The sequence below is a fragment of the Eutrigla gurnardus genome (genome assembly GCF_963514095.1).
Source record: "Eutrigla gurnardus genome assembly, chromosome: 10".
Classification (NCBI taxonomy): Eukaryota; Metazoa; Chordata; class Actinopteri; order Perciformes; family Triglidae; genus Eutrigla; species Eutrigla gurnardus.
Window position 1 is genome coordinate 5920506 of NC_139924.1, and position 26127 is coordinate 5946632.

The 26127-nt window shown below is 44.6% G+C and overlaps 1 protein-coding gene across 9 annotated transcripts in view; it reads right to left on the reverse strand.

Annotated features, from left to right (window-relative positions):
* The window catches only part of dock10 (dedicator of cytokinesis 10), a 55274-nt gene that overhangs the window by 9142 nt on the left and 20005 nt on the right, over nt 1-26127 (reverse strand). For 6 of the 9 annotated variants that reach the window (XM_084019176.1, XM_084019180.1, XM_084019178.1 and 3 more), the window contains exons 2-38: nt 20524-20643; nt 18656-18745; nt 17699-17781; nt 16719-16791; nt 16299-16433; nt 16041-16175; nt 14592-14778; nt 13572-13660; nt 13069-13152; nt 12830-12988; nt 12500-12748; nt 12294-12416; nt 10766-10848; nt 10556-10678; nt 10390-10469; nt 10111-10298; nt 9901-9966; nt 9674-9766; nt 9408-9531; nt 9191-9309; nt 8964-9047; nt 7969-8061; nt 7655-7773; nt 7460-7529; nt 6305-6418; nt 6060-6131; nt 5833-5979; nt 5609-5692; nt 5423-5519; nt 5243-5275; nt 4857-5035; nt 4287-4403; nt 3383-3500; nt 3149-3270; nt 2649-2763; nt 2316-2382; nt 1923-1970 (exon numbers count right to left, since the gene is read on the reverse strand). In XM_084019176.1, the coding sequence (XP_083875302.1) occupies nt 1923-1970; nt 2316-2382; nt 2649-2763; nt 3149-3270; nt 3383-3500; nt 4287-4403; nt 4857-5035; nt 5243-5275; nt 5423-5519; nt 5609-5692; nt 5833-5979; nt 6060-6131; nt 6305-6418; nt 7460-7529; nt 7655-7773; nt 7969-8061; nt 8964-9047; nt 9191-9309; nt 9408-9531; nt 9674-9766; nt 9901-9966; nt 10111-10298; nt 10390-10469; nt 10556-10678; nt 10766-10848; nt 12294-12416; nt 12500-12748; nt 12830-12988; nt 13069-13152; nt 13572-13660; nt 14592-14778; nt 16041-16175; nt 16299-16433; nt 16719-16791; nt 17699-17781; nt 18656-18745; nt 20524-20643 (4082 nt within the window). Of the gene's footprint in view, nt 1-1922; nt 1971-2315; nt 2383-2648; nt 2764-3148; nt 3271-3382; nt 3501-4286; nt 4404-4856; nt 5036-5242; nt 5276-5422; nt 5520-5608; nt 5693-5832; nt 5980-6059; nt 6132-6304; nt 6419-7459; nt 7530-7654; nt 7774-7968; nt 8062-8963; nt 9048-9190; nt 9310-9407; nt 9532-9673; nt 9767-9900; nt 9967-10110; nt 10299-10389; nt 10470-10555; nt 10679-10765; nt 10849-12293; nt 12417-12499; nt 12749-12829; nt 12989-13068; nt 13153-13571; nt 13661-14591; nt 14779-16040; nt 16176-16298; nt 16434-16718; nt 16792-17698; nt 17782-18655; nt 18746-20523; nt 20644-22848; nt 22990-26127 lie in introns of those variants that run through there. The other 3 variants (XM_084019177.1, XM_084019182.1, XM_084019175.1) reach the window with 2 other exon arrangements.

Consider the following 26127-nt stretch of genomic DNA (forward strand, 5'->3'; position numbering starts at 1 on the left):
GGAGGCTTAACGACTGTTTGAGCCAATCAACACAAGAGAGCTCAACAAGCAGCAGGTGGAGTCCAGCCAGTCATGAGGCAGAGCGTGGAGGCGGAGGGAACACAAGGTCAACATGCAACACAAAGGGTGTAGAGAGAATGTAACTAACATGCAGCACCGGCGTGAATACCACAGCATTGTACAGAACGGGTGACTGGATGCTATAGATGTGCATGTCACACACAACAGCTGCATGGTGCAGGAAGGCAGGGAGAGCGTGGGAGAGCGTGAGGCATGCGATGTGGTGGAGACGACAGCAGCAACACGGAGAAGATACTCCGAATCAACTTTCATTGTCACACGTTGCACAGCACACAGTGGAATTTAAACTGCATTGAAGCCATCGTAGGAGGAGTGGGCAGCTGAAATACAGCGTCTGTGGAGCAGTTTGAGGGTTCGGTGCTTTGCTCAAGGGCATCTCAGCAATGCCCAGGAGGAAAACTTGCAACCTCTCCCAGCTACCAGCCCACACACTCTGTACTTGGTCCGCGCTGGGCTTGAACCGCCGACCCTCCGGTTCCCAAGTCCCACGGACTGAGCTGCTGCTTATAATGGGTTTATTAATTTAGTGTATATTGTGTATGAGTGTGTTTTTGTCTTAGCTTAAGGCTCAAATATGGCTTAAGTTAAGGGATTCAGGCTCCCTGCCCCGACACAGACGGGAACAGGAGAAGTGAGAAGAATGTCCCGGGTTCTTTCTCAACAAGCTTCTCATGTTCATTGAAACCATGCAGAACACAGTTGTTCCTGGCCAAACTTGAAACACTTTTTGATTGATTGTATTTTTGTTTTTCCTCTGTTCCCTTCTCCACAGTTTGAAGTGGGCGGGGCTGAGTTTAGAAAACGGTCCATGCACCAATCAGGACTTCCCTGACATTTGATCGGACCACATCCACACATTACCGACGAAGCGCATCAGCAGCTCTTTCTGCTTTAATCAACGATATTAAATATTATGTCTGGCTGATTGTCCTCCACCCTGCTGGTGTAACTCATCTCTCCTGAACTTCAGTGGGACTCAGCCAGGCATCAAAGAGCTAGCAGAGAGACAGACACGGGCCTAAGACTGTGAATCCCCCCCCCCTTGTGGCCCGGTATTACAGACGAATGTTAAGTAGCTAGCAGCTCCAGACAGCCTCAATTGTGTCTGAGCGCTAGCTCGGCTTCCAGCTATCTTTATTCTGTTAATGTCTCCACACACAGTGAAGCAGTGTGTTCTCCCAGCCTTTTGTTGGCTTACATCTCAGCATCTTACTGCTGAAAGGAAAAAGAGAGCTAATTTAATTAGCTGGGAGGAACCAGAGGATGGAGGAGTCTAGCAGTGCCAGTGGCTCAGCTCCAGTAAGAGCACACACACACACACACACACACACACGTATGATAACATCCCCCATCCTGTGCTTGCCAACTACTACAGTACAATATCCAGCCGTGCTTTTCTCTCAACAGATCCAGGAGTCCCCCCCCCCCTTCCTTTTCTTCCCCCTTTACGTCTTCCCCTCTTGAAGCTCATCCCTGAACGTGCACATGCATACAGAACACATATTAGTGTTTCTGCCCGACTGTGTCCGTTCATTTATTTGTGTGTGTTTGCACACGTGTCTCTGTGTGTGTGTGTGTGTGTGTGTGTGTGTGTGTGTGTGTGTGTGTGTGTGTGGCTACATTTGTGCATTCGTGTGTGCGCATGATTATACAAATTATGTGGGTGGGGGGGGTGATGCAACCTTTGGCTGCGGCATGTTTTTTGAGTTAATAAGCCGCTTTCAATGTATGCAGCGTTAAATAGGATAGATAAGATATATAAATAATAATATAATAGATGCATGTGAATGAGACCTGGTCCTGCTCTTTGTTGGAGAAAGCAGCGAGGAGCGTGCACTCACCTGGCTATGTGGCGTTTCCCGAGGAACCTGAAGTGCTGAAGACACAGCCTGGAGAAAGGGAAACAAATGCAACGTTTTTGCTTGTTTCTATGCGTTTTGTAAGTTATGAACACAGGACGAATGAAGATGCTGACACACACAGGAAACAGTTAATTAAGTGCACTGTTCAGTGGACAGGGAGCTCTCGTTGGGATCACCGTCTGTTTTTCTTCTCTCTCCCTCGCTTGCTGTGTCATTACTTTCATCTGTTCCCTTCTGGCTGCTTTCTCCTCCTCTCCGTCTCCTGTCCCCAACCCCGTCTGTCTCAATGTTCTGTCCCTGCACAGTATCACCAGTCAGCCCGAACGGGAGCTGTGGGCCATCCCCCGCTATGAAAACAAGGAGAGCACTTACTCCAGGATGTTAAAGAAGTCGGAGATCTCCTGGTGGATGGCCCGGTGCCAGTAGGACACCAGCACATCTGGAAACAGGAAACAATGGACATGTAATACACCACGGCAGGTTTCCAGAGAGTTAGCCAAGTGCCAAAGACAATTACAGTCATACAGTCAGTGATTTTATACTGAAATGGTTTTGGCGTGAGTGAAACAGGCAAAGGTTCAAAAAGTTACCAATAATTACTGTTGTAAAACTTCTGGGCCTCTGTTGATCATGTTTAAAAACAATTCAACAGGGCTCTGGCCTGGATTGTGTACATCTTCTGTATTGTTTGTCAGCATTTCTTACCCTCGGATATGGTTTTCATGATGTGCAAGAAGCACATGAGGAGACTGCGGGTCTCCGCCTGGTCCAGCTTGTCACAGCGAGAACCGTAACCGATGAGGGACTGTGGCCGTGCGAACTGAAGAGAAGCATCCAGAAAGAAAGATTACGGTTAGCGTGGAGCTATCATTGTGGAGATCTCGTACTCAGTATTTTCTTATGTGAATCTGTGGGTTTGAGCAACGTGAAGTATTGTAGTAATGTGAAGTATTTTCTGATAATAAAGATATGGACTACTTTTAGGCAAAAGAGCAATTTCCTACCAAAATTGTATTCCAGGAAATCATTTTGTTTTTTAATTCTTAAGAGTTCTTTTTTGGTGTCTTTGGTGTCACAGTGAAGAAAATGCAGTTTATACATCAAACGCACAATAAATGTAACTACACAAGTCCTATTGATCGACCTGCTCCAGAGAAAACGATCACAGGAGGTCGGCGGCTGTTAACCGCTTCTCTTTTTCTCACCTTCTCACAGCCGTCCATCTTCTCACTGTTCCTGTCACTGTTGCTGGGGTTGGAGTCCACGCTGATCAGTGAACCCCGAGAGTCGGCCTGGTTGCCCGTGGCAACTGCCAAGGATGAGAAGGCTGGTGGAGGGGAGGGGGAGGGGTTTGTCAGCATCAATGTCCTCCTTCACACGTTTTCATACAGACACTGGAAATAGATACAGCTACATATAAACCTGTCAGTCACGGTTACCTGTGATGGAGTTGAGTACTTCTTTGGAAAAGGAGGCGTCGACAGAGTTGCCATGGCGAGTAACAGGAGTCACCCCTCCTGCCACTACCCCTCCTACACTGAGGTCGTCTCGAGAGCCCTGGTGGGGTTGCAGACGGTCGTATTATTATTTTAATTATTCAGACTGTTATTCCTATTAGTTAACAAGCTGCAAAGATACGGCATCAGTGAAGGCAACAAACACAGGTCCCATGAAGCTTTCTCATTTTAAATATTTGACTGTAACCATCCAACTGACAAACATTTGGCTTATTTCATTCAAATTGCATTACAATCGACCATTGTATTGCTGTACTTCCATCTCAACTTGCAGGATGATTCATGTGCAGTTACCACGGCAACGGTGGCGCATGCAGATGTGGCGGCCGGTAGCTTCCACACACTCAGCCGTACTACCAGACTTCAGAGCAGCGTCTTTCCTCAGGCAGTCAGACTCCTAAATTCACCCTTCACTGTATGATATGTAGTTTGGTTTTTGTGTGTGTGGTTTTTCTTTCGTAGCAAGTGGGACGACAATCTACATTTCGCTGTGCAAATTGTACATTTGTACACACAAACCTTTGTTACCATGTGATGGAAATCAAAAAGATGAGGACAGACAGACAGAAAGACAAATCATGCTGCAACTAGGATGACCTAGACAGCATTCCTGTAGTAAGGATGAGAGTCTGGGTATGCAGGTGTTCGGAAGACTCTACATGCCTGAAATGATTGCACTTCATAAGGTAACATGTTGTCATAACGAACAGGAATGAGAGCTAAAAACTATGAAAATAAGACCAACATCATGTACATTCAAACACTGCAGAAAAAGCACAACATTTCCTCTCAGCTGAATCATTTCATCTTCCATCTCGACTCTTACTTGGTCACTTGAAGTGAAGTAGATGGGGAAGAGTTCCCTGAGGAAGAACCGAGGCATGTTGTCCAGGATGAGGCCGTACAGAGGCAGGTAGAGGGATGCTATTCTTGCCTGCTTCTCCTGGAAGGGCAGCAAATGAAGAGCAGCATTTAGAAGGTTCGCGCAAATTATATATATTATATATGCATGGATATACATCCAGTGGCATCATCTGTTTATAACAAAGGAATATGCTCTTTGATTTAGAAAGCTCGTAATCACACATGTAATAGTTTTGCAATGTCCTCTTTCCTGGCAGGACTCGGGTAGCAGCTACATAATATTTCATATGTCCTACAAAACCTGATTTTCCTTGCATTTGGCTCACATTTGGTTTCGTTTAACAGAGGGCAGATTACTGGCTGGATCTGATCTGGAAACTTCCCAGCATTCATTAAGACATTGCAGCTGCCACGTACAATCCCACGTCAGCGTGTCTGCGTTGCGTGTGAGTCACATGGCAGGAATGTGTGCTGCGAGCTCATGACTCATCGTGTTCGTTTTCCCTCCTGTGTAAACATGGGTTCTGTCTACCTTGGTGGCATAGCGTGCATCCAGAGAGTGTTTGGCCATGAGAGTCTTCAGGGTGGCCAAGGCTAGGTGTCTCAGGTCCTGCTCGTACTGGAGTGCCCGCCCCAGTTCCCATAGCAACAGGCCGGTGAGGAAGTGCTTCCTGCAGAACTCTCCGGTCAGGTTGTACTCTGGCACTGACACTTCAGAGGAGAGAGAGCACAAAAGAGTCCCGTTGGGAATGGAAACGCACTGAGCTGATTTGAATAAGGCTCCTGCCAATATTTGTTTTCCATCAGGGAGTTAATTAATCCGCTACGGCGGATACAGTGAGCACATAATGGATTATCATTCTCATCACACCACTGTAGCACACGCAACATTAAAAAGGAATGAGTGAGCGTATTTACCATGAGTGCTTTGTGGCTCTGGTGATGTGTGGTCTGACATGGACAGGCAGAGGAGATGACAGGAAGAGGCAGAGAGAAAGACAAGAGTGTTAATAGACGAATGAGCGTGACAGCTACTGGATGCATGATGGAGACCACGTTAGCACCGGCGTCACTGAACCGCGGCGACGCGAGACACACCTGCGATGCGAGAGGAGGGCAGCGGCAGGCTGAGAGGGATGTAGTGCTCGTGGTTACACACCTCTCTCAAGAATTCAAACTTCCGCTCACACAAAACCTGTCAGACAACAAAAAAAATATGTGTTATTTAATGGTGTCAACGCTCATCAATACAGTTTCCCCTGAATTAGATTCCAATGTCGTCACCTTGCTGTCCGTGGCCGTGATCATGTTTATGTAGTTGCTAATCAGTTTGAATGTGAAGCCTCGGTCTATGAGAGTAAAGCAACGCTGCAAAGAGACGGAGACATCAGCTGATCAAGACAGACACTTTAACGCAGATGGGAATGGAGACCATCCTCATTTTAAGCAGTTTGTATTGAGCAACATACAGTGAATGTAATTGAAATGACAACACATTGTGCTCTCACCTTGACGAAAGCCGCCACAGCCAAGTTTGCGCTGCGCGTCTCTTCTGCCAGGTCTTTGTTTTTCCAGAAGATGTGCTCAGACACCGTTTCCACCAGGGTCTCCACGCGGCTCAGGTAGGACGAGGGGAAACGCTGCGGCCTCGGAACCTGAGGGGACGGTGACACAATTACCTGCTGTGTCCCAGACCTGATTATGAGGACCATCATGGGGACGAAGGCCACCTTACCTTGACCTTGTCAGAGTCGACCAAAGTTTGGGCCATGGACTTGACAATCAGCTCAAGGAAGAACCAGGAGAACTGAGACAAGGAGACGTCAAAAAGAAACTCTTCAATGTGTATCCAGCATGTAAACAGGGAGAGAGTCTCGCACAGATTTATTTTAGGACTTTAGAGACATAAACATCAGATTCCACACTCAAGAATAAAATAAATAAATAAACTGAGGAGGCGGTATGAGGCGCGAGACAAACCTTCAGGACATTCCTGACGGCCGCCTGCTCGTTGCTCTTCAGGTCAAAGGTCATCCCCTTAGCCAGCTCCTCGTGAACCGTCCTGAAGCCGTGGGCCTCTGACTTAAACACATACTACACACAGGGAGAAGAGGAAAGGAAGCGCTTAGAGGTGTATACAATTATCTTCATTATCAATTTAATGGGCTTTCTTTGTTTACTGGGAAGCAGTGGAGCGATAACAGGAAACGAGATGCCAGGTGTGTTGCAGTTCATGGTTCCAACTAGAGCTGCAACCATTAGTTGGTTTTATGATAGGTCACGTTAAATAAACACTAAACACTAAAATTAGATTTTACCTTTTTTTTCAAATTAGAGAATTTGCTGCTTTTCTTTGTCTGTGAGATGGAGCATTCGGCTCCAATATGTACAAATACACACATTCACAAATACTGTAGATGCATTATACAGCAACCTGAAAATGTAAAATGTTCCAATTGGCTAACTAAATAAAAAATACCACACATTTTCAGGATGAAATCATGTAATATTCCTACATACTATTATATTCAGGCTGCAGCAAATTAAATCCACCCTCATTCTTCTCCTTGAACACGCATGTATTCACACAGACACACAACCACTCACTCAGCACTCTGAACTGGGCACCAGGCGTGTTTGTTAAAGCGGATAAATCAGTGAATGGGAAGAAAAACCACGAGACCTGTTTCATGTTGGCCACAGTGAAGGAAAACCACCGTGCTTGAAGAGGCAGCAGCAAAAGAAGAACGGTGGGAGGACTAGAGGGGCTAATGGAAGCGCGGTTGCCATAGTAACAGATTGGCATGTTCAGTAGTAGTGGACCTTGTGAGTCTGATTGAGCGGGCTGAACGTCCTAGTGTCCTCCTACTCAATCAGCCTTTCTCAGACTTCCCTACTTGTCTGTTTGTGTTTGTCTTCTGGGCACGCGGCCCGATCCACACGCCTGCTGGCCCAAACACACGCAAACACACACAAACATACAAACACATAACGCTTCAGAAATCTGCACAGCCACAACAACCGCCTTCATAATTATCATACGAGCATCCCGAGCACACAAACACACTCTATTCCAGTGATTGCTACCAGCACAGCGAGCACACTGCCGTATTGTTGGTATGCATGCGATTATACCTTGATATAGGAGTGCAGGTAGTGATCCAGGTTTTCCTCATGGCACTTTGCAACAATGTGGACCAGCACTCTGCAGACAACAAAGACTTTTATCCTTGACGGCCTTTTATCATTAAACGATGACAGAAAACATCCGTCCATTTATGGTACTAGATTCATCAAATAGTGAAAGGACACTGTAGTACCACTGCATACCTGGTGGTGGCAGTAGTGACCTCGTCATTGTCATTCTGAGTCAGAACCTTGAACAGCTGGTTGAAGAGCACTGGCAGAAATCGGATGATCACTGGGATCCTCTCCATGCTGAGAAGACCCTGGAGGACGGTGAAAAGGCACGTAGGAGGAGGAAGAGGTGGAGAAGCGTGGAAACAGATAAGACACATAAATCAGAAAAAGGCAAGAAGCTCAAGTTTGTTTAGCAGTGTTGCACTGATTAGACATGCAGGCGTTGCTTTTTGTCTCAGACACAATAAATGAAAAGTGAGGGGATGTGGCGCCTTCTCTCTGACCTTCAAGCAGTTGAGGAAGTTGGAGGTAGGAGGTAGCGAGAGGTCCAGCTCTCTCTTCTGGCACTGCTGGAAGAACCGGTTCAGGTGGGGGTCCTGGCACCGACGGGAGAAACCATGACTGTCAGCATTAAGCATCTGCAAACATACTTAGTGGACCGGCTCCTTTTTAAGTAAAAGTTCATCCTCAAATGTGAACTTCATCACCTCGCCACAGCGGTCGTTTTCAATTTCATCAAAGTATTTTAAGGGCTTTAAAATGAACAGAAAATGATTTTATTTTTGGCCGACCACTATGGAGGCCGATGCAATAAAGTTGATACCAAGAGGAGATTTATAATCATTCAGTTGTTTGGAAAATCAGTTCACAATAAATCGGCTTTTATAGGAACTGATATGGAAATGTGTGTTACTGTTTTTATTTGATAGACGTGGGGGGGACTACTTCTTTTTTTTTCATTCAAACTGTTATTGAAATCGAAATTGGAGTACATTATACAGCACAACATACATCATTTACTTTGTAAATTAAAAAAAAAATAATACAAAAAAATAATAATAATGTAACTGGGCTACTTCATTTTAATTGAATAAGCCTCACTTACACGATCCACTAATCCTCTAATTTGTTTCGGGACATCTTGGTAATGTTATGTTTGCAATTCCACACAAGCAGACCCCATTCACTTTACTTGTAGAAAGCTGAGACGGAGCAGCCAAGGTAAATGGACAATTACCTCATTCCAGGTCAAGAGTTCCTTTGAGGCTGAGACCTTGACAGTGCATGTCGTCATTCTGCCTCATTTTAACAAGGATTCACTGGCAGAAATCAGTGATTAATCTTTTTTTTTTATACCTCTTACCCAGTTCGGGTCCAGACAAGGCTGTAAACTATTACAGCGTTCACAGATCACACATCAGCGGTCCATCACAGTAGCAGTACGCCAGTAAAAACAAAGAAAGTGAGGAAACAGCAGGAGAGCAGATGAGCGTTTTACCTGAGTGTAGACTGTGGAGACGACGTTGGTGGATACTTTGAAGATAGCTTTTCCTCCATCCACCCATTTCACATCTGCCCCGTTCTGTAAAATGGTGAAAGGGAAAATGCCACCAACCCATGTTCACTCATGTTATGATTAATAGCCTTCTTCTCACAGATGGTTTGTATTATTCATCACTATTTCTAATATTCATACATCCTGTACCCTCCCGTCCTCGTTCTCACCTTGGTGTTGGCTTCCTTGATGGCCAGGTATCCAGGCGGCAGGTTACAGGAGATGGGGACGCTGAACTCCTGGGACGACAGACGGCCTTCTTTGAGGAGAGGCAGCCAAGAATACCCCACTGTACAAATAATACAAATGTGTACATGTACACATGTTTACACAGCTGTATAATACATGTTTCACAGTATCACAGCATCACATCGACCGCCAGCTCACCTGGAGTCTCCAGGGCTTCTTTCCTCTTGGCATTCGTCTTGGCGTTGATGTCACAGGTGACGTGGTAAAAGGAGAAAAGAAGGTGGTGCTTTTCATGGAGTTGAGTGGGAAGCTCAATCTTCACCTTCGTGACAAAACAGCATGTCATGGGTTAGTTTGCTGCAAGGATGCTGCAGTTTGGTGGCTTATCTGTAAACATGTTCTTGTTCTAAGGAATGCTAAAGTCAATCTGCCTCTTATGATATTTATATCCTCATTCCGTTTACCTCGTCGTAGAAGTCGGGGTTCTGGGAGTGATGCAGGACTGTGGAACAAGCAGCTGTCGTGAGGACGGGACCTCCCGGCTTGCCATAGATGCACTGGAAAAACAGCAGCAACAGGAAAAAAAAGGGCTCAGCCAGTTTCTCATGATAGACAGCGCTCAACCGGAGAAAATGGAGCTGTGTGAATGGCAATAAATGTCCCATCGGCATGTTTTTGGATGGTTTTGTACCTTTAAAGGTTTGGCAACTTCTTCGTCCGAGCTGCGGAACTCCACATAAACCGAAAGGTTACGAGCCTGCGAACAAGAGGATCATTGTAACATTAATAATTGCCCACATGCAAAAAAACAGACAAATAAAAGTACATGAATGTAGTATGTAAAATCAGGAGGCATGGTGATTTTTGGATGAAATGATGCTTTAAAGCTACTCTGCTGTACCTTGGCGAAGCTCTTCTGGCTGTCGTATTTGAGGTGTTTGGGGTAGACGTAGACGTGGTTTCTGTAGACGCGGTGCGGCTGCGTGAACTTGGTGGTGTCCTGGACAAACTCCTCCACCTCCACCGTCGGCTGGTGTTTGCTCAGCTCTTCGAATGGCTTCACCGGCACACAGGAGGATGTCACGCAGTCTGAAAGCACAGAGCAGAGTGGAGAAATGAGACAGCAGAAAGGGAACATGAATGAAAGCAGAGAGAGGTGTTGCCTAAAAAGCAGACATACTCGGATGCTCCAAGGGAATGTAGTCGACGGAGATCTCCAGCGTGCCGGGAATAGTCTGCAGTTTGCTGGTCTTCTCAGCCCTGCACGCACACAAAGATTGAGTCAAATATCGTGAGAAGCGTTTATCTTGGCCAGAGGAGCCTCGGTGACACACAGTATGCTTTACCTCCTGTACTCCGATACCAGCTTAATCAAGTCATCCGTGGAGATCTTGTTGCTCTCCTGTTTGAAGAGCGGCGAGAATCGAGACTCTCTGTCCAGAGCGCCGTGGTTGTCCTTAAACACTGACCTTTAATAGAAAGAAAGAGACGTTTTGGTTAAAGATTAGATCCAGTGGATCATTTCAAAATGTTAAGGCAGCTGAGGGGACACTGACCTGACGGACCAGGCGAATGGCATACGGTACTTTCCCAGTTTACTACAGAACTGCTTGTTGGATTTCAAAATCTTCTGAACAGTCTGTAGAGGACATAAGCAGAGAAAGACAGAGGGAAACGTGAGCCAGACACCACAGCTGATATATTTAAACACAATGGGATGTGGTCCGCCCTGAGTTCTAGACAGAATGACAACCAGAGGTCTAAAAGAGGCTGCAGGTAGGCCTGTCATGATAACACTGGGCGATTAATTGTCCCAGAAATTATTGCGATAAGCGATAATATTGCCGTTTTGAGACCATTTTCAACTGATATAATGATAATGGCATAATAATGCAAGTACACCCTTTCCAAGATCAAAACGTTTATTTCTAAAGATTATTTAACATGAGAACTGGAAAACATTTAAAATATCCAAAATAAATAAATAAATAAAACAAGTCCTTGAAGAACAGGTCACTGCCAACCAGGAGTCACCAGCAGACAACAAGGTCGAGAGAGATAACGGTGAAGCTCCTCAGCAAGAACTTTTATATATATATATATATATATATATATATATATATATATATATATATATATATATATATATAAAAATGCGTTAAGTTGCTGTTGTTTTCCAACGAATGCGACATACCAGTCATCCAGGTTGAGTGGTGGCGTTTGATGCTTTTGGTTATGGTTGCCATGGTTATGGTTGCCATGGTAACCGTTGCCATGGTTACGGTTGCCAGGGTTACTGTTGCCATGTTTCTGTAGTAGAAATGCTGTTTTGGTGTATTGCCATATGGTTGCTATTGGTTATGGTTGCCATGGTTACGGTTGCCATGGTTGCTTGTTTTGTTTTCAAACAAATGACATACCAGCTCATTCAGGTTGAGTGGTTCACCGCGGTCATCCTGTTTGTAACCGAAGTGTTTCCACACAGCAGCTGTTGCGTTTGACTTTGAAACCAGTTCCATCTTTTTAAAACTCCAAATCTCAACTAGCGTGTTTGCTACTAGCGGGGCTCCGATGCTACACGCTACACCAGGGGTCCGTCTCCCCACACAGAGAAAAATGTAAATTATCGTGGCTGGCAAAGAAACCGAGCTCATTAAAAGTTATAATGCGATTAATTGATTTATTGCTTATTGCGACAGCCCTAGCTGCAGGTTGAATGACTGGTGGTTCACTTAGCCGTTTAAACAAGGACCGCATGGAGCAGAGCCAGCAGGGAGGCCAGGAAACGTCTCGGCTTGGATGTCGGAAAAAAGACTAAGTATCCGACCGGACTGGCATTCAGTGATGAAGATAAACTCTGGCCTTCCAGGAAAACCATTTTGTAAATGTCACGCATTAAACTCTTTGAGTGGATTGAGCCATTTCCTGTAGAGTAAACGCCCTAACAGCATGCTTCATGAGCCATTTCTCCCAGCTTGCTTCAAGAGATAAGACAATAAAAAAAGGCTCAGCTCCATGTTGTTGCTGTCTATGAATGAATATTGATGCAAAATAAGCAACGAAACGAAGAAATGGCTTTCTGACCTTGCTGGAGTCGGTATTCTTGATATACGGTTCTGCCCCACAAGCGATATTTCCCATCAGCACCTTCTCCACCCTCGCCACCATCACTATGTCTGTGTGGGGGTTGGTGACTGAGAAGATAGCCTGCATGGAGAGCATTGAAAAAGGCATATAAGACTCGTTCTACATGTGACTCGTCTAAACATATAGTAGTAGCATCCTTGTACCTGTTTGGGGAAGCACAGCCAGTGCTCCAGGTCCAGGCTGAGACAACAGTCTCCTGGCTTCTTCTCGGCGGGAGAGCACAGGCCGTTTTCCTGACCTCCGACCCCCGGCGCGGGACCACCTGTCCCGTTACAGCAGCCCCCGAGCATCTGGCGCACAGTCTCGTGGTTGAGGTCCACGTGGAAGTCCGCGGACACCTTTCTTCCTTCTCGTACGTCCAGCAGAGCCAGCGACACGAAGAAGGGTTCAATCTAGTGGAGCGGAGTCAAACTGTTAGAGCTTCATTCAGCAAAACTCCGTTCTGAAGCATTGACACATGTTTCTGTTCTCACATTAGTGACGGGTCCAGTTTCACTCTCGTTGATGCAGCCCTGCAGCATGAGGTTGAGCGATCGGCACGTTATCATAAACCTTCTGCCCAGCTTCTCCTCGAACGGACGCACCGGTGCGTTCTCGGCTGACGAATGTTCGGTCCGCGGGCTCCTCAGGACCTGTCGGCCGGTGAAATACAGTTACAGGATTGTGCTCATGAGATGTGGACGTATACAGATCCACGTAGTGTAATACATACAGGAGTATCGGGGTCCAGCGAGAACAGGTTCAACCTCTCTTCTCTCCTCGCTGAGCGAATTCCTTCGTCCGTCTCAGAGATATACTGTTACAGTAGAGACGGAGATATGGGGCAGTTAAAGAGCAACTTGGTGCAAATAATACAGTACATTGATTATTATGAATTATGATATCAGTAAAACAAGGGAACAAGGGCATGTTTACGTCCGGTGTTTCTCACCAAAATGAATTGTGTGAACCCCCGAGGCCAATAAAAACATGACAAATTCCTTCCTCATAAAATATTTACAATGCCAGTTTTTTGAATATGTGAATATTGGCAGTGTTTCCATTCACGTTTATTGTTCTTTTTGTTCGATCGGTGACGCTTTGACAAGAAAAAAAATCAGGACGATGTACCTGCTGCATGTGCATCCTCATGCAAAACAAATGGTCAAAACCTCCCAACCTTTAAATAGACTGTGACAGCAGTGCATGCATGTAGAGTTATTAATCATAGCCGACCTTTGCTAGCTCTGGATTGATGCCGTTCTCCGTCGTCGTATCTTCACTCTCCTGCAAACAGCAGTCACTCAACGACAGGTCGAACACATCTGGAAGGAGAACAAACCCCATCAGGACTCATGTTCATGAGCGATGACTGCCAACACCGAGTGGATGGGAAAGTTTATCTAAGAAGTCCATTTTCCCAAAAGGTTAAGAGGCCATATAGCATTTTCTAAAACAGGCAGTACATTAAATACACACTATCCGGAGCCAGCAGACATACATCCATCTCGGAAATAAAATATGACTCCATTTGTGGTATTTACGGGTAATAAGGCAGGCAGGCTGCCATGGCAATATAACCTCCGTCCATGTGCCTGGAGCAGTTCTTCCCAAAGGCCATGCTGAACACAATGTCTCATTAATGGCCGGTCACCACACGCTCGCAGCCTGATTTAGAGGCACGCTAACAGACCGCAGAGCCATGACGGCGGAGGCTATTACATCACTCCACCGCGTTTCACTGGGCAGACGCTCAAGTCAGCCGGTGTGTGTTACGTTACAGGCCGTGGTCCCTCGCTCAGAGCTGGCACACGAGGTCGACCTTCATGAATTATGCTCCCATGTAGTCTTTTAATCACAGAAGTATGATGTATTAAAGAAAGGTGGAGTCGCCAGTTGGTGTCAGGCCTCATTTCCTGATAGTGATGTTATGGATTGAGCCCTAAACCAAGCTGAAATTCCCAATTAAGCTTGTGGCAAGATGGTGGATATCATTTAGTTAAGAGTAAGTCAGAGAGAGAGAGAGAAGAGGTTCATTTTTTGCTGACACTGAGTAGAAAACCTTCCTCTCTTAAGGGCAGTATGATTTATACATGTGATGGAATTATGCTAAAATTTCCGCTCCTTAAATACCCCTTTCGCCACTAAATTACCATTCGTGCTTCCATCCCCTTTGCTCTTTCCAAGTACGCCTCTCTCTCCCTGCATCCATTGGAGGTAGACGCCGCGGGTTCCTAAATGCAAAAGCAGACTCACCCTGCCGATGGTCAGTGAGGTCCAGACTCTTGCGGTCGGGAGCCGGAGCGTCGTGGGGGCTGATCTGCAGGATGCGGGTCAACGTGCTGATCCACTCCTCCATGTCCTGCTCACTCTCCGCGGCCAGCACGAAGTACGTCACCTCGTTCATCTTCAGCTCAAAGGCGTGTTTCCTCAAACGGTTGTTCTGTCGGGTGAATGGAAGGACGCATCGGATAATGTGGTCACACAACAAAACGAGAGCTTGGTTACGTTTTTGGAAAATCTGACTGCTTCTTCCACATGTTTTTTGTGTCATACAGTATGCCCGTATTATAAACTGAGCCTCGCTAAGCTTAGGTCCTGGATGTCGGGTGGATTAAGAAATCCCTCTCAAAATATCAGAAGGGCATATTAAATCATAACAATGAACTGATGGTTTGGAACATCTGCCATCCATCAACCGTAGCCTTAAATAAATAGATGGATTTATGTGACAATAATGAAGATAAATAGACTGCTTAAACATACAATTAAGTTGCAGAGGATAAAAACACAATAAAACTAAAAGCTCACTTCCATTGTGGTGGTGGTGGGGGGGGGGGGGCTGCAACTCCCAGAACACACATACAGTACATCCAGCAATTACTGTAAAATTAAATTCAATAACTGTCTTTATGCAGCACGCAGAGACGCATCAAAGTGTTGGATGTCACTCAAATTCTCCTAAAGCGTAACAAAGCCAATAACAACAACACAATAGGAACTTGACCTGGACATGTGGTGTCATTATCCCCCACATTATCAAGCTACTCGCCACATTTAGAGTGGTACGACTATAAAACACCTCATAAAAGATAATCACTGCTCAGTTACAGTTACAACACATGAACCTTTATCGTTCACAGGGTAGTTCGTCTTCAGCTCACCGAACACAAGAAAACAACAACAAACAACAACAAACACAGAGACAGGTCATACTGCACATTACAAGAGTCGTGTCAGTGGCTGAGATCATTCATTTGGGACGGAGATGATCTCTGAAACACATGTTTAGCTTCCAGGAGGACTCTATAGCGCCTCCTGTGTGAGGATGTTGTTTTGTGTTTAACATAAAGAAGGCCAACTGAGGCGAAGTCATCAGCATACTTAAACAATCTCAAATGTTTTTCAGTGATCATAGTCGTTGATAAGTGAGAGTATTCAAAGGGGAAAGAACACGTCTGACACCCGACACAGACCCTCTGTGGGCGGCTTTGTGAAGATAAAATATTTGACTTTATTACACTTTATTATGTGTTTGATCTTTTCTCTCTTTGCCTCTTTTTGCATTCGGCACATTCTCGGTTTGTGCCGTAGTCTTACAGGGAAGGGAGCCTGAAAAGCCTCCTTATATCACTGTCAATGATATCTATAATGTAGTTCATATAGTGCTGCGCTCTTACTTATATGAATGATTTAAAACCCCACCTGAACCACACCAGTGCATGAGTCAAGGAAGATGCACCCTTTGGGTTCCTTGGAGATCTTTTCATCTTTGTAGAAGTTCATGATGTAGGAGTTATCTGTCAACTGGGTGAGCTGGAAATATCTCCTCTTGAATGACTGCACAGATAGAAGAAGGTACAAACACTCCGTTAAGATCCATAACATTTATTACCAAATATAAAGCGACTGTCTGTGATTCTCTCAGAAGTCTACCAGGGAGAGCATCAGGAATTTCCTCACCCGCACAGTGATGCTGTTGTTGACGGTGCTGTTAAAGTTCCCTTTGTAGAGCCAGCCTGACCGAAACACACCGATGCCTCCTCCTCCACCCCCTCCTCCCCCTCCGCCCTTAGACGAGGACAGGGAGGTGGTATCCTGTAAAACGCAAATACACTCAGTTAGAGAAGCATTAGCTTCCCTTCATCCCTCCGACACAGAGGATCAGATGATCAATAGAGAACAGGAGACGTTCAGAAGCTCCTTCCATCATTTCTCAGTCAAATTATGTTCATGAACAATGTCCCACTGACCTGTAATGAGCTAACTGCTCCTGCAAAGTATATTTTAACAGCTTTGAGGCTGCAGTAAACTAATTTAAACAGGATGTATCCACTATGTAATGTAGTATCTAAAAGCATCTGTCAGAAGAAAGTCGCTGACCTCATCCTTGTCAATGTCCTCGTGGTCAATCTCAAAAGAATGGGATGGCAGCTTCTCGGCTTTGTACAGTTTCCTACAAAAGGAACGGGGAGAGGAAATGTGGAAATATGATAATGAAATATATCGATGCGAGGAGAAAAAGACTCAGGAATAGAAATTCGTCCACTTTATTTGAGTGGTGCAAATGAGTGTGGGTGGCTGACTCCGCTCCATCGTTGCCTGTCAGCGGTTCGACAAAAGGCTCGATGCCGCTCCACTGATTTGGCGGGCCGATCCGCCTTTGTGTGCGAGCCGTGAGGTAAAAGCGCCTTTTGTGTGTGTGCTGTGAGCTGCAGACAGCCGGGCTGCAGTCGGCGAAGGGTCACGCCGGATCCACCCTCTGCTCAAAAGTCAGAGTCGTAAAAAGCTGTCTGAAAAAGCTCAGTGGAGGGGACGATGGTTAGGAGATGTCTGGTGATTGCGGGCTGGCGACTGACGGAGGAATGCTAATATTGGCCTGCAGGGGATGAGAAACCGCTCCGTCACAGCGGTGACAGCAACAATATACAGTAGCTGGCCGCCTCCATTGTGCTACGGTTCCCTGGTGGATTTCACTTTCACCTTGTAACGTATAACAAGTCTGGATTTAATGGTTGGGTAGCTTGTCTGCCTTCGAACAAACAATATGATAGTTTGTGCTTATTACACAGCTGCTAATTACGCAACTAAAGTGGGTATGATTGTGTCCCAATTTGTATCTTATTTTGTAGCTCGCCCTGGATGTGAATTCAGAGGTCATGTGAACTGACGGAAAGTCCAGTGGCAGCCCATGGGACAGCAGAGGGACATTCCTGTGGTGGTGAGCAGGAACTGCAGAGACGCTCTTGGTCAGTCTCACTGGGACGGACTCAACTCCAGCTGACTGACTGATTTAAATAAACAGCTGACCGACTGGATGTATGACATTTAAAATAAAGGGATTGAGGGAGCGAGTGTATTACCTGGGCAGCAGGCGGTAGTCTCCAGCGTAGTCGTCATACTTGAACTGGACCACATTTAGCTCAGAGTTGTAATAGTTACAGGCCTGGAGGAGAGGAAGGAGGACCAGTTGAATAGATCATTAAATATTAGCTTTTAAAAAGGATGGCCTCTTTGGGGCAGCTGGAACGTCTGAAGACAACCAAGTAAGCTACACTACAGTGACAGTACAGACAGACGTCAGCTCTCCTGAGGCCGCCTACTTACCGATGTGCAGGCCTGGATTCATCATTAGACTAAAGTATAGAAAGGAACTGAATTAAGACTCTGTCCCCGAGGAATCTAAAGATACCTTTATGTCTTTATAGATTTTTTGTCCGTCTCAGGCCTTCCATTAGCACTTTCATTGGTTACACACACACACACACACACACACACACACACACACACACACACACACAGGAGTTTCACATCCTCTCATCTGTCTGCTTGTTGTCTTCTTAAATCCACTTGTTTGTCAACAATGTCACAAATAATAAAACAGACCAAACATATTATTAGCCACAATCATTCTCACACACACACACACACACACACACACACAGACACACACTTCTCCAGTGAGCTGTGACAGATCTGTCTGCAGGGTTTCCGTCTACTCAGGGCTCACTTTGGATCGACCAGCCATCTACTGAGTGGAGAAACAATATCGGCTACACACACACATACACACACACACACACACACACACACACACACACACACATATCCATCAACACATGCACACACGTCTAGTTTATATCAGAGGTATGATGAAATTGCACCACCGGTATCAGGATGTCCTTAAAGAACAGACTAACTGTCAAACCACCACCAACCAAGACCTTTTTTCATTCCAAACCACAGCGGCTTCAGTTAACACACCAGGATAACACACACACACACACACACACACACACACACACACACACACACCGTACCTGTCTAACCAGCAGACATTCAGCCTGTACTTCTGCCCCGTCGGGAACAGTTGACCTGAGAGTCCGTCTCTCCTGAGGCACAGTGGAAACCTGGAGAGGGAAGAGGATCAAAACAAGGATAATGATAAGAGTTGTGGAATGTGGCGCTAAAATAAAAAAAACACCTCCACAAACATAAAAACGGACTTAATTCATTACAGGATAAAATGTTTGAACCATCCATATATTTACTTTCAAAGTCAATTATTAATAAAAAGACATTGTATAGATCGATGACATGAATAAATGATGATGTTGTTTTTCCCTGAATTCTTCACCCATCTGTTTATTTAAATGCAGATAATCACAGCAACACAACTTATGCTAACCACATAACCCCACTGGTAAAAATGAACAATTTACAATGTAGTTCTGATCAACAGCCACCAAGCTCGCCTTAATGTAGGAGACAGTGGACTCTGGATTTATTACAGACATTTATGGTCCCCAGAGGATGTATCCTCATCTCTATTACTTTGCCTTTCATTTTGCATCTAGTGCAATAGGTGAAAATTAAAATGTGATCAGAAAGGGTTAAAAAGACCTTCTTGTCTTCGGCTATTACTTTGCCTTTCATTTTGCATCTAGTGCAATAGGTGAAAATTAAAATGTGATCAGAAAGGGTTAAAAAGACCTTCTTGTCTTCGGCTCTACTTTAATTTTCGCATTCACATCACCAAAATAAATACTCTTCCAAGTGATTTTACAGAATAAGAATGAAAACAAGTGAGATCTTTGTGTGTGAACAGAGACAGACTATGATTGATGCAACCCAATCAGCCGGAGCGCTGAGCTCACTAACCAACCATCTAGTAAATTCCTTTTTGTGCAATAGCGATACTCTGCCAAGCCACTTTCACAGAGTCACAATTATGGAAATTCACTTTAGGCTGCGTCCACATGCACTGACGCAGAGACAAAGAAAAATCAGAGGCGATTGTGTCGTAGCCAGACAGAGCTGGGAAGCAGCGGAGTCAGGCGTTAAAGCTACAACTCCGCAAACTCCACAAACCAACGTTTCCCTTTCCCACGAGCAGCCAATTAGATCGTCTTAATGTCTGCAGTAACAACAGTATTAATGAGGGAATGAAGTGTTAGCTGTAATGAAAAGACAGTGTGAATACGTGTGAATAAGTGTGAATACGTGTGAATAAATGTACGGTGCCGGAGTGGAGAAAAAACGCATTTTGCATTTTGCATTTTAAACAACCATCCAACCATCCATCCATCCATTTTCTACCGCTTATCCTGTATTCAGGGTCGTGGGGGGCTGGAGCGGATCCCAGCTGTCATTGGGCGAAGGCAGGGTTCACCCTGGACAGGACGCCAGTCCATCACAGGGCCAACATGTAGAGACAAGCAACCATTCACACTCACATTCACACCTACGGCCAATTTAGAGTCATCAATGAACCTATCCCCATCCTGCATGTCTTTGGACTGTGGGAGGAAGCCGGAGAACCCGGAGAGAACCCACGCTTACACAGGGAGAACATGCAAACTCCCATTTTAAACATCAATGCATCAAATTAAGAACTGACGACTTTGTCCGAAATCACTTCCCCTTTACTATGTAGTGCACTTTATTTACTGTCCACCAAGTGTCTGAATTATATAGCACCTAAAGTTCTCACGAGGGAAGAAAAGACAAGTAATGGCCATAGCACTGCTTTCTGCTAACAGTGCAATGTGTTGCATTTGATAGATAAGTATTTGCCTACTGTTGTGCGACTGGATCGGACTGCATTAACCACTTAATCACCAGGTCCCCACCTGACCACACACACACACACACACACACACACACACACACACACACACACACGTACCGTGAAATCATTGTCGGGGAATAGGAGCAGGTCTCTCAGAGGGTCTTCCTTCAACTCGTCCCCCAGTTCAGAGATGACAGTCTCATAGTCAAGAGGATCGATCAGCTTCGGCTTCTCCTGCTGCAAATGGAAACACAGACACGTGTGATGAGTGTTCACTTGTTAATAAATAATACATTTCATTTATATAGCGCTTTTCTGAACCCAAAGACGCTTGTTGGGCATCAAACTCAATGGAGACAGTTTCTATTCTTTTTTTCAACGATAATTATTTAGGGTGCTTTTGTATGTAATTTATTCTATGTAACGTCTTGTCATTTATCTGGACCCTGAGTCTGTAATAAAGCTTTGTGGCATCTACTCTGTAATTCGGCTGTTTTATTTTTAGATTATAAGCTTAAAAAAAAGTTATTTCTAATTCTGTATATAATGGAAACTGTAAAAGCAGAAAAAAATACACAGTATAAGTAGAGTTATGTTCAACATCGTCTTTGCAGCAGACACATTTGATTAAAAGCAGTATCCACGATAGTGATTTCCTGTGTTTTGCCATGACATCAAGAGGATCTAAAAGAGTCGTAGAGGAAGTAACACTACAAGCTGAAGTGAGGCTGTGACACACCACACCTAAAAATACATATTAGGTGTAGTTGTTTCAAATGATTTTGACGTTAAAATCAGAAAGATTAGATACCAGCTGACATTGTATGACCTTTAACATGAAGCCACCAAACTAAAAACTTCTAAAATGTTACTGCACCACAGCCAGTAAGCAAGAAGTGGATGACGTCATCATGACGTCTTGGATTGTGCACTACACTTTTGAAGCCTAGAGTTCGGCATGTGGGCCGTCACAGTCTTGGTTTTTTGGTTAAATCATCTTGGAACCAATAAACGGAAGTGACCATATTTGGAATGCGGAGGAGCGACAGGTGGATCTGAGTGGCAGAGAGACAACCCGACTGCAGCTTGCTTCTGGCACGACGCTGTTAACAAAGTTAGCTTCCGTAATCAAAGTCAACTTTACAGCTAAGTGTTAAAGTAATCTCATTGGTAGCGTGGTAGCGATCAATCATCAGGAAGCCCCGCCCCCTAAAGCAATCCATGCTTTATCGTCTATTTGACTGGAAATGGGAGCATAATTCACAAAATGAACACCATGCTGTGCTGAAGAAGACTGGAAACTAGAGATTGTGACCATAAACTCAGTTGCAATTGGACTTTTCTGTTTTGCAACCAGAGGAGTCGCCCCCTGATGGCCAGTAGAGAGAATACAAGTTCAACGCACTCCAGACTAAACAATCCATTACAGACTAACTTTGTCTTTTGAAGGATCAGAGTCACACATGCACACAATTCAACATTTTAAACATGTGTTTTACACATAGATGGTAAATGACTTCAGTCACTCAGGGCAAAGCAACGGAGCAGCAGCAGCAGCAGCAGCAGCAGCAGCAGCAGCGAGGCTGTGGTGAGCAAGGCGGAGGAAGTAATGATCTCTGGTTTGGTTCACACGCATGCAGAGCCGGCTGGGGCTTTTACACCACGGCTAGCTTAACAATAAGAACAGGCCTGTTGGCACTCAACCAAGAGAACAAAGGGGAAAGGAGCAAGACTATAACTCAAGCCAAGGTGATATATGTTTGAGGAAAGCCATTAGTCTAAGTACTGCCCTTACCACACACACTCTATACCATTAATATTCTACCACATGCAGTATTAAAAACCGGCATGCTGATTAACGACTCCACAGTCCATCTCGCTCTTCGTTCCTCTTCAAACTTGTAAAGTAGTTTTACTTTTACAAGTACATCTGTTAGTTGATTAGCCAAAACAATCGGAATGATTCATCAATTAAATCAATTTGGCAAAAATGGAAAATGGGAGCGTGAATGACACGAGTGAAACTGATAGATGACGGCAGAAAGCGACAGGCAGGCGAGTAGATGGAGCTCGAGGTTTTCACATGTGCATTGTGACTGCTCTGACCCACTGTGACGTCAGAGTTGCTGTTTCACGGGAAAGTCTTTGGCTTTCCCCTCGTGAGTCGACATCTGTCATTAGCTCTGCGGGGCGTGCATCATTACAACAAACATCTTCCTGGCTCAATGTGGCGTAAGAAATCTTCAAACGGAGGAGGAAATGAAGTGCACAGGTATCATTAAACTCTTTATATAACGTATAATCGCCACTGATTGTGGTCTTTAATCATTTAAACTGTGTAAATCACAGCTATGATTGCCAGCATCTAAACACATGTACGTCACTGATAGTAAACTGTAACCTTCAGATAGACCAGTAATACTAGAGAAAGAGAATACATACAATACTCAGCCGGCTGAAATCCGAGCGCACTCGTTTGCTCTTTATTTTCCTCCTGAAGGTGATTTTGCTCCTGAAGCTCATTGCCAGCGGCATCGAGTGTTAATGTGTATAATCGCAGGCGTGTGCTCCGTCAGAAGCAGAACTAACACTGAGAGGGTTTTGTGAGCTTGTGTCAGTGCACGTGGAAGTAGAGGAAGTTGATGTTTGATGTCCAACACACACACACACACACACACACTCAACCACACACACACACACACTCACACACAGAAAATCCCCTGCAAACGAGAAACGAACCGACCAGATGTTTCTGTTTCTATACATCATACTCTAAAGGTGCTTTCTGACACTTCAGCCAGACACTATTATCTGTACTCAACAAATTAAAAGCTTTCAAACAATCTTTTTTTTTAAACCGTTACACATGCAAACCCCTCTCTCACTATCATGCACTCACACACACTCAAAGTCAAACTCTCAGCATCTTATCTTCCACTGTCCAAATGTAACAATAGCACACAAATACACGAGCCTCGGAGCCAGTGTGCAAAACATCAACATGGTGCCATCTGCAAGACAACATATATATAAAAAGACATGCAAAAAAGGTGTTCACTGATGCAATACACACAATATAAATACACAATAACACACACACACACACACACACACACACACACACACACACACACACACACACACACACACAGACACTCACTTCCTCAGAGTAAACCTCATAGCAGAACAGAGATCTGTACCAGAGGACACACAACTCCTGACGATACAACAAACTGCTGCTATCAGCTGTGAACACATTACATAATGAGCTGCCATTCGGCTCTCCGGGAGCACTAATGGATTGCACATGTATTGTACTGCATTTTCCCACATTAAAGGGTAAAATCACCCATATTCCAAAGGCAAACACATATTGTATGACTTACTGAATATAACAATGTTTTTTTATCTGCACACATTTAGTTTGAAATTGTCTGAAATGTGTCTCCACAACAATGAAATACCAGTCATGGTGCTCACAGCACTGAGAAATAAACATTAAACATAAATCCTGTCCACTTGAATTGTATTGGAGGAGAGGAAGCGATCTCAAAACCTAAGCAACCAAAACCAAGAACTGTCTGCATGGCCGCACACAGCAGGACCAGCCCTCGGGGGTCGCAGAGTTCCTGCTGGGGGTCCCCAAAATGATTTGATCCTAAACTTTTTTTTCCAAAAAATCAAAATATGTCCAAAAAATACACATTAACATGAATACAACAGATTTAAGCAAATACTCTTCTTATTTGTTGTATGTTATGAGGTGAAATTGTGCTTTTTTTGTAACATTTATTTTAATGTCTTAGCATTGTATACATATAGAATACTTTTATACATGGCACTATAAGCTGCACTACATATTATTATTGTCCCGGTTTCATATGCAATATGTACGGGGTCCCTCCACCGTGTCACTAATAAGCCTTGGCTTGAAAAACCTTGAAGACCTCTGCTTTAAAGCATTTGTGATTAATTTGATGTTGAAATGTAGAATATTCTTGTTAACGTACACATCTGAGGCGTCACACTCCTGTTAAGTGTGTGCACACATGCTGTAGATTACAGTATGTGGAGCTCAGTTGGTTATGATTATGACAGACAATTTGAGGTTAAAGTGCAACAACGGTTCCAAACGTAACGGAAATGATGCATGAAATGCAACGGTTTGTCTGTTGAGCTAACATCTCGCTATTTAAGAGCCTCCATGATTCATCCGAGATGACGCTACGGTACGTCACATGACTGCAGCTCTGATGCTCACGAGAGAGAGGGATCAACACACTGCGAGTCTACCAGGTCATAACATCTGTAAGTAATCATTCGTCTCAATCTACTGTATATTTTCCTGATTTAATAAGAATTAATAACTCTTTGATGTTTTGTTTCCGAGACATGGATCATAATTATGCTGTTAGCGCTGCACTCCTTCAAACCCATTTAACGTCCGCAGCTCAACCTCCCTCCTCTTCTTCACTCTCTCTCCCTCCATCTGTCCTGCAGCTGCCTCCCTCCCTCCCTTCTCATCCCTTCTTCATTTCATCAAACATCCTCAGCAGCACACTCCTTCGTTTCTTCTTCCTTTGATTCTCTCTCTCTGTCTCGTCCCCCGATCCCTTGTTCTCACCCTATTAAACATCCCTTTTAACATCTCTCCCTTCAGTCCCTCGCTGCTTTGTTTCCCTCCCTCCCTCTAAGCAGGGGTGAGATAGAGCGGGTGTTGATGTTGGTAAACTACAGCTGTGCGGAGGGCACGGATAGACAGGCTTTCCTCCAGCATAACGAGACACAGGCAGAGGAGGACGGGGGGCTCTGGATTGGTCAGAAGAAGAAAAGAAGAAGAAGAGCAGAGTGAATCAAAGCTGGGAGACGGTTGGGACAAAGATGGCGAGGATTTGCAGGGTTCAACTCTTTCCACGTTGTACGCACAAGCTGCTTTGTGTCATTCTCAAGCACAGATTTAAAGGCTTATCATCCTGTTAAAGGAGAGATGTGAGGGAAGTGTGACAAAAACAAAGAGAGGGGGAGATTGGAGGGAAAAAAAGAACAAGTGTGAAAGATTGATAGGGAGTATGGGAGAGAAAGGGGGAGGGCGGGGGACAACTGAGAGCAGAGAGGAGAAGAAAGGAGACAGAAGTCATCTGCTTTACATCATTAGAGCGATGCAAGGTCTGGGGAGACATAGTGGGACTAATGGGGATTTATAATTCAAAGAGAAGAAAAAACACTTTTCTTCGCTTTCGTAAGGCAAATGTGACGTGTTGAGTAGATGTGACAAGAATATGAACCTTTATTCTAACTTTCTCAAATTCTTCCAAAACTCACACCGCCTGTTTTCGTGGTGGCTGTGGACTTCACACATCTGCTGCTGGTCCATGCAGCTGTGAAGCACCAGGTGACCGAATGTCAAGCTTGAGGTCATCGAGATGTAAGCTACCGCACGTCTGACAGCTAGAGGACAATGTTTTATTAGGTCTTATTTGGGGATTTTTCTGAATTCTACGTGTTATAATTTAAGCACATTTTGTCGTCAGAAAAAAATGTATAATCATGTGATTTAATACAATTTCAACAATTCAGAACAATCGAATTGTATTGGAACACCACACTGCATGTTTAAATCTTGTATTTAATCTTGTATTTAAAGAAATAGTTTTAAAACAAAATGTGCTTTAAATTTAGCTCCTGGTGTCAAAATCCTCAGATTTGTAGATGAACAGGCAG